The 9,066-nt window shown below is 41.6% G+C and overlaps 1 protein-coding gene across 1 annotated transcript in view; it reads left to right on the plus strand.

The window, feature by feature from the left end:
* The window catches only part of HSD17B12 (hydroxysteroid 17-beta dehydrogenase 12), a 165,838-nt gene extending 157,058 nt beyond the window's left edge, over positions 1-8,780 (plus strand). The window contains exons 10-11 of the mRNA XM_058688712.1: positions 7,201-7,350; positions 7,729-8,780. Coding sequence (XP_058544695.1) covers positions 7,201-7,350; positions 7,729-7,833 — 255 coding nt within the window. The 3' untranslated portion in view covers positions 7,834-8,780. The remainder of the gene's footprint in view (positions 1-7,200; positions 7,351-7,728) is intronic.
* Positions 8,781-9,066: the final 286 nt, after the last annotated feature.

The raw sequence follows: 9,066 nt of genomic DNA on the forward strand, positions 1-9,066 counted from the left end.
AATTTAGAAAATAAATAAGACACATAGAGATGAGGGAGAAGACAAAATTCAGGTTTTTTTTTTTTAAATGAAAGAAGATATTTCCTCTTTTATATTTTGTTAAATATTTTATAGCTTAGAGTAATCATATGGATCTACTGGGCTTCAAAGAGCTAGCAAGCCAAATACTAAGAAGTGGCTGTCGGGATTGAAAACAGGATTCTTCATCCATTCTTCTTTTTAATTGCCAATGCCAATAAAAGAAGGTAATGGAGTGTGTCTTTGTTAGTGCAGATGGAATCTAAATAGAACTATAAAGCAATATAATTCTCCCAGGAGATAATCATATCTGGTCAATTGCAACAACTTTGAGAAATGGCTTAAGAACGGTAACATTAGTCCTGTTGGGATCCGTGGTCTCCAGTCCCTTCCAGCCAGGTGACTCTCCATGTTTGTCATCGGTAACATCTTTTTTGCTTGGCCCCTTAAAACAGTGTTGCCCCACAAGAAGTAAAAACTTAAGGGGCAGTAATTTTACGACGTAAGAGGTAGTAAGTCCAGAAAGAACTGACACATCCAGGTGGTTACCTCAGTAGTCATTCTTTATAAATACGGCATCCTTACAAGCTATAAAAATTCAGCCAGGTTTTTCTTTCTAAATTTATCCTGAAAAATATACATATTCTAAAACTTAGAAAGTAATTGCAAATATATCCTAGGGTTCAAATTCCACATTCTTTACCTGACAGTATTTTATTTAATCCTCACAGTAGCACAGTAAGGAAGATGCTGTCTCCCCCAGTTGCAGAGGAAGAAACTGAATCTCAGTGTTTTGGTCAGATCAGACACCTGGTATGTGGTCAAGGCTGTCTGATTTCAACACTGACATTCTCCCACCTCATACCCTGCTGCCTCTTTCTCTCACATTTCAAATTCATTCCATTGGGAAATCCTACCAACTTCGGTTTATCCACTATCTGACCGCTTCTTGTGACCACCACCGCTAGCAGTAATTTAAGCTGTCGCGATCTCTTGCCCTAGACATTCTGCAGTCCCTTCCTCCTCAGCCTCCCTACTCCCATCCTTGCCTGTGGCCCCAGTCGGCTCCCAGCAGTCACAGTCATCTCTTTAAAGCTAAATCAAGGACATTTTACCTCTCTACGGAAAAAAAATTCTCCCGTGGCTTTTCATCTCTTTCAGAGTAAAAGCATGAATTCTTAGGACCTACCATGTTCTGGTTTCAGACGTTCCACATTATCTCGCCCCCTCCCCACCCCTCCCCCCGCCGCTATATCTCTGGTCCCCTTGAAGTTCCTCAAACACTCCAAGCACATGTCCACCTCAGGGCCTTTGCACTTGCTGTTCTTTCGGTCTGAACGGATCTTTACCCAGATAGCCTTTTTGCTAGCTCATATAAGCAAAGATTGACATCTCTGTCACCACATCCGAGAGGTCTTTCTTGGTCACCTGCAGGAACAGCTGCTGTCACCTCTGTCGCTACTCAGGTTTGCTTTTCTTTTTCCTTTTTATTATTACCTCCCAATATAGCATACATTTTTTACTGTTTGTAGTCTGTGGGTCCCCACTCCCGCCCCAGATGTAAGCTCTGTAAGATTAGGGACTTTCCTGTTGTTCACAGCCATATTCCACTGCCTAAAACAGTGTCCTACCAGGTGCTCAGGAAACATTTGTTGTTAAATAAATGCTTTTTGTGGTATTACTCTGTTTCTCCTTTTGTTCTGTGAATGTTAACATATAAATTCCACATATTCAGACATAGGCCATTTGTAAGATTATCAGCCAGCCAGTGTTTATCAAGTATTTTCTTTGTACAGGGGCACCTGGGTGGCTCAGTCAGTTAAGGTCCAACTCTTGGTTTCGGCTCAGGTCATGATCACACAGTTTACAAGTTCGAGCCCTGCATTGGGCTCCATGCTAACAGTGCAGAGCCTGCTTGATTTTCTCTCTCTCTCTCTCTCTCTCTCTCTCTCTCTCTCTCTCCCTCTCCCTCTCCCTCTCCCTCCCTCCCCCACCACCTCTCTTTCTGTCCCTCTCCTGCTTGCTCTCTCTCTCTTTCAAAATAAATAAACTTTAAAAAAAGGGGGAGGATTTTCTTTGTACAGAACATACAACATTTTAACCCCTTCATACGGGGCTTAGGTGTTAAGGTTTATAGGTAATGTTACCGTGAGGCCTTCGCTCAATGCCATGTAGTCAGGGATCTCTGCATCATCAGCATGATTCCTTTTCCCAAACATTTTCTAGGAAGTCCAGGTAAAAAGCAACAGCCTTTTTGTGGAAATGCTCATCTCATGGTCTGCAAGTAAAATAACACAAACTCCAAAGCTAGGATCTAAGTATAGAGTTAGATCTTCTGGAGGATATCAGATCCTGAAATGGAAGATGAAGACACAGATGTAAGGAGAAAAGATTCTCTAAAATGCCTCATAGGAGCCACAGCCTCTGCCTTAAGAGTGTGAGCCAGTCACACTGTCGAACGTAATAATCCTAAAAGGCAGATGAGACATCGTGTCTAGAATTCCATATTGTGCAAATAGACTGGAGCCCGGTGCCCTCTGGATCCGTGTTTGCCAAAGCATGGTTGTGAGTTGTTCCGGTTGTTTCTATTCATTTATTATTAATTTTTTTAATGTTTATTTCTGAGAGAGAGAGAGAGAGGCAGAGCACGAGCAGGGAGGCTGCAAAGAGAGAGGGAGACACAGAGGCTGAAGCAGGCTCCAGGCTCTGAGCTCTCAGCACAGAGCCCGACGCGGGGCTTGAACCCACAAACCATGAGATCATGACCTGAACCAAAGTCAGATGCTTAATCAGCTGAGCCACCCAGGTGCCCCTGTTCTGGTCATTTTTAAATTCAAGAAGGCGTGTTTAGTACACAGGTGATGGTATGAGAGATACTTTATCACCTGAAATTACAAGGTTCAGTATTTGATTCTTGACTATCTGCCACACAGTGTTGGGCTCCATCTTTCCATTACTCCATGATATGAAGTTCCAGTGGCCTTCCTTCCTATTCTGAGCAAAGCCCCCTAAATTGTCTTGTAAAGACCAAATTACCTAAGCAGGCTACTCCAGTGCATGAGAAAAGGGATACCAAGTTGTCTTCAGGGATTTTTTTTTTTTTTTTTCTTGTAAACAGGCTGAACAAGGACAAAACATCAACAGCTTTGCTTTATGGCCTAGTTAGTTATTTTCACTTTGGCATTCTAAGTTGGAAGACCAGGGCACTTGCCTGCACCTATGGCTGTGAAGACCCAGGTTGTTTCCAAGGAGTAGTGTTTATAGTGGCAAAGTTTTGAGCTTAAGCAAGTTATAAAATTTGTTCTGCCCAAAATACTAACTATAGAAGGCTGAGTACACTCGACCAGTTCACTGTAATGTTTGCATGAGTAGACAGGAAACTGGATTAATTATTGTTTGGGGTTTCTTTTGTTTTCGTTGTTGTTGTTGTTGTTGTTGTTGTTTTGAGAGAGAGAGGAGAGAGAGAATGTGAACGGGTGAGAGCCAGAGAGAGGGGGAGACACAGAATCCGAAGCAGGCTCCAGGCTCCCAACTGTCAGCACAGACCCCGACGTGGGGCTCAAGCTCATGAACTGCGAGATCATGACCTGAGCTGAAGTTGAATGCTTAACCAACTGAGCCACCCATGCGCCCCCTTGTTTATTGTGTTTTTGTTGAAGTTTTTAAGGAGGGACCTAGATGACATTTTGAGTTACATTTCTTTTACAATAACTTGAAATATCCTTTTTATTTTTTTTAATTTAATTTATTTTTTTTTTTCAACGTTTTTTTTTTTTTTTTTTTATTTATTTTTGGGACAGAGAGAGACAGAGCATGAACGGGGGAGGGGCAGAGAGAGAGGGAGACACAGAATCGGAAACAGGCTCCAGGCTCCGAGCCATCAGCCCAGAGCCTGACGTGGGGCTCGAACTCACGGACCGCGAGATCGTGACCTGGCTGAAGTCGGACGCTTAACCGACTGCGCCACCCAGGCGCCCCTTTAATTTATTTTTTTAATTTACATCCAAGTTAGTTAGCATATAGTGCAACAATGATTTCAGGAGTAGATTCCTTAATGCCCCTTACCCATTTAGCCCATCCCCCTTCCCCCACAACCCCTCCTGTAACCCTCTGTTTGTTCTCCATATTTAAGAGTCTCTTATGTTTTGTCTCCCTTCCTGTTTTTATATTATTTTTGCTTCCCTTCCCTTGTGTTCATCTGTTTTGTATCTTAAATTCCTCATATGAGTGAAGTCATATATTTGTCTTTCTCTGACTAATTTTGCTTAGCATAATACCCTCTAGTTCCATCCACGTGGTTGCAAATGGCAAGATTTCATTCTTTTTGATTGCTGAGTAATACTCCATTGTATATATACACCACATCTTTTTTATCCATTCATCCATCGATGGACATTCGGGCTCTTTCCATACTTTGGCTATTGTCGGTAGTGCTGCTATAAACATTGGGGTGCATGTACCCTTTCTAAACAGCATACCTGTATCCCTTGGATAAATACCTAGTTGTGCAATTGCTGGGTCATAGGGTAGTTCTATTTTCAACTTTTTGAGGAACCTCCATACTGGTCTCCGGAGTGGCTGCGCCAGCTTGCATTGCCACTATCAGTGCAAAAGAGATCCTCTTTCTCCGCATCCTCGCCAACATCTGTTGTTGCCCGAGTTGTTAATGTTAGCCATTCTGCCAGGTGTGAGGTGGTATCCCATTGTGGTTTTGATTTGTATTTCCCTGATGATGAGTGATGCTGAGCATTTTGAAATATCCTTTTTAAATTCTTGGCAAGTAACTAGACCTATACATTTATCTTGGTTTAGATAGATGATCTTGCTTAAGCTTCAGAATATCTAAAATTCTGGTCTAACCTCTCATATTAACACTGTCAACTTTCTGGTATAATTAATTCTCTGGACTGCAGCAGTGGAAGGGGACCCCACTACAGTTCTTCAGTGCCGTGCACACTGAGGTATTCTGTTGCTAAGTCACTCAGGAAATCTGTGCGCCCCTCCTGTGTGCTAGGTCTGCTCTAAGTACTGGCAATAGAGTGGTGATTAACGCCATGTTTTCTTAGGGTTTGTGCTCTAGAAATCACTACTGTCCAGTGCTTGGGTTTAGTTTTCTGTCGAGTGTAGCTTTCCTCCTGCCCCTGCCTCACACAATTCCAACACTTGAACCGCACTGCACAGCTCCCAGCTCCCTGAGAACATCACGCTCATTCTCTCTCTCTCTCTCTCTCTCTCTCTCTCCTTTTCTCTGCCCCTGCTATTCTCAGTACCCGAAACATTCTCCACTTGTTTGTTTACCTGGCAAACTCCTCCACTTTATTGAAGACGGAGCTCTAAAGTTATTTCATCTCTGAATCCTTTGCATCTTCTGCCAGCGCACGTTAATTGCCTTGACTTTAAACCACTGTCAGAAATTAATAAATACCCTTTCCAGAATTGGATTTGCATTTCTTTACTGGAAGAACATTGATTAAGTTGGGATTCCTAGGCATGTGTCTCCTGTCTCCACCTCTGGAGCTGGGAGGCTCCCTAGGCTATCTGGATGGGTTATCTGAATGGTGAGCTAACTTGTGCTGCCATCAAGTGGTTCAGCCAGGCAGTGCGACTTAATTCTTCTGCAAGATCAAACTAGTCCGATTTCTGCCATGTATCTACAGAGAGAGGGAGGGTGATAATCTCATTGTGTAATCGGGAGGTATGATTATCAGACCATATTCATCCTGAGGCACTTAAAACTTTATGGTACCCTTGGCAGGCTTGTGATCTGTAAATGGGAACGTGTTTTTGATCTTTACTTTTCTGTAACCAGGAAACCCGAGACAGAGATGTGACACGGCTTGCTTATGTGCCTTCATTATTTGAGACAGAGCACAGTGCATATGCTTTCTTTGGCTTTGCTTTTGCTACTCAGCTTGGTGAACAACGTTTTCTTTCCTTATCCGTTGTATGAGCCTCAGCAAACATTTCATACTGTGTTAGTCTGAGATCTCTCTTCGGTTTGTGCTCTCATATACTGTATCCTTGCTGCAATATGGCTTTAAAAGTAAGGCCTTTTTGACAAAATATTTTTGCTCTTTAAGTGGGAGATACATGGATAGTGACAAATTGTCAAAAACCAAGAGTCACCTAATCAAAGTCTGCCCAGGTATGGAGGTACTTTGGGGACGTTAGTTTACTTAGTGCACATCTCAATTTTACTTCTGTACCTCTAGTAAAGTTTTTTATTTTGACCACCAGGTGTTGGGTCCTTTTCTTTAATAGAAGTATCATTGTAATTTGTACTCTTTCCTCTCATGCATGTGTGATACACAGAATACATTTCCTCTTTGGTGAAGAGACAAGCCCAAGTTACTTCAAGCTAGAAGGGTCCTTTTGCATCATGACTCAGTACCATTGTAATAGGGTTCCTTTATATTCTATGTTGGATCCTGTCCAAATGTATCAAACATAAGCAATAGAGAACCTGACACTAGTTAAGTTCTTCTAACAGGTAGTGTTCAGACCTGTCATCCCACACCACCCCCATCAAGTGTCCCTTGCTTACCCAAGCTGTTGCCATATGGTCATAGTGTCTCCCCCACAAAGAACAAAAGAAAGAAAAGGCGAGGTGGCCCTGTCTTATTAGTAGCAAAGTTTATAAAGCTCAGATGCAGAATGATAATAAACTAGGGAAGAAGAGTGGTTGTCAAAGGCTGAGAAAGGGAAATGCTTAGTTTAGTGAGACCAAAGCTGGTAGAACCATTCTAATGAACCACAAATTGTGAAGACAATTAGCATCCTCTCTTGAGGAGGATCAGATGTCAAAAATCTACGTGGTGGTTTTGTAATGGTGCTCAATTCAGAGTAGAAAGAGTATCCTATCTGGAATCTCTGCCCTTTAGATTTGTTCAGTGCCTTCTTTTGAAAGGTTCACAGACGTTTACTTCTGCTTATATTTAATACTTTTTCAGTCTCATATTGTTTCATTGATAGATTGCCTTGTTACAATTTACTTTATCTGTCAGGTATCCTCTCAAGCTGGCTTCCCATGTGCTTCTCTCTCAAGATACACACTTTAGGTTTCACCAAAAGGTTTTTGCGTTTGTGCCACTGAGAGCAATCAGGCGTCATTAGATTCTGGATTAGTTGCTTTCCTAATTACCAGTGTGTTTTTTGGGGGGGCGGGGGCTGTTGCCTTTCTAGAGTGTCCTGCCATTCTTCATAGCTACAAAGCTGTCTAAAATCCGAAAGCCCACTCTGGATACGCCCTCTGCAGAGACCTTCGTGAAGTCTGCGATTAAAACGGTGGGCTTGCAGTCCCGAACCACTGGGTACCTGATCCATTCTCTTATGGTATGTAGATTTTCAAGTCTCAAATCAGTAGTTTGCTGTGGGGTTTTCATTCCCACTGAGTCACAAAATAGCATGTGATGTATTAGCATATATGCATTATCTAGACTTACTAACAAGGCATCTGTGTTGTTTTGTTTTTAAGTTTATTTATTTTGAGAGATAGAGAGTGTGTGTGGGTGTGGGTGTGTGCACAAGCCGGGGAGGTGCAGAGAGAGAGCGGGGAGAGAGAATCCCAAGCAGGTTCCACGCTGTCAGCATGGTTTTATTTTAGAAGTTACCTACAAAGAAAACAACAATAAAGTAAAACATAAGATCAGATGCTTTAAGTTAGCTCAAATTATAGGCTGTAATTACCTATCTCCCCATTTCTTTCCCTAGGGCTCGATAATTTCAGTCATGCCTACCTGGCTGTATTTTAAAATAACCACGAATATGGGCAAATCCACGCGGGCTCGCTATCTGAAGAAAGCCAAGAAGAATTAAGCATTGATAACTGCACTGAGTAGCTTGGCTGGGTGCACCAACCTACACAGGATTACGGCAAGACACCCCCCTCTCCAAAATCTGCGGTTGTCATTTATCAATTACTAATAAGGCTAAATGTTGTCATAATTGGGAGGAGAGCAGAAGTTGCTTTCAGGAATTCCAGACATATATTCTGGATACTACCAGGAGTTATTTTGAAGTTTAATATAAATGCTCATATCAAATGGACATAGAACTAATACTAGCAAGAACAGTGTAATGGGAAGGAACATGATTGTAGCAAATCACAGAACGACAGAGACAGACATAATGCTTCAGTGGTTTCGTCTGGCCAAAATGCCAACGATGATGATCTTTGTATTTTCTCTGAAATATACTTTAAAAAGTAATGGCCAGCTCCCCACCCCCCTCCTTTTTTTTTTAAACACTTTGGGGGAGTGGAGCTGAATTGATTCACTTATGGGAGGACATACTGCAATATACATCACTAGAAGGTTTTCTAAAAGTATGTCCTGGTTTGTACATTTATATGGAACTTTTTATGCTCAAAGGTAGCTGATCACATAAAAATAAGACATGAAATATGGAGTTCTTCTTGACACATGAAGCCTGCTAAAATATGCTTTCCTCTGATACATATTTCTTTTCAGTTTAAATGCATGTAAATACTGAAGGCTATATGGTATGACTTATAAAGGTAAATGGACCAGAAAGTACACTGAGATGGGCAGCCGCTTATGGTGTCACTAAAACCGTTATCCAGGAAAGTGGCTTGCTTAGTCCCCAGCCTCTTCTGTTTCTGCACTGTACCAATACTGCTCACATATGTGACCACACGCTATTCCCACAACAGTAATGATAACAGAGAAGTGGCCTTGTAGTTTTAAACTGATACTCTATTGATAGCAATATGACTAGTTTTAATAAAAGGTGGTATAACCATGGTGTTGATTGAAAAAATGTATTTCTTTCGTACTCGAAATTAAGGCTGTTTTTACACTGGCTTAATATAAATTGAGACTTACTTTTATCCTGCTCCATAACTTGTTTGAAGGAAATCATCAAGAAATAATTCAATATTGTGAAACATGCAATACAGAAGATAGGTCTTTACCAAGGCTGTGGTTCTTAGGCTCTGAGTTTTAAGCACTAGGAGGTTTGTCCAAAAAAAAAAAAAAAAAGTAAATTGCAGTGTTTAGGCATTTCTAGCTTTTAATTTTGCCAGCTGAG

The sequence above is a fragment of the Neofelis nebulosa genome, chromosome 10, assembly GCF_028018385.1.
Source record: "Neofelis nebulosa isolate mNeoNeb1 chromosome 10, mNeoNeb1.pri, whole genome shotgun sequence".
Classification (NCBI taxonomy): Eukaryota; Metazoa; Chordata; class Mammalia; order Carnivora; family Felidae; genus Neofelis; species Neofelis nebulosa.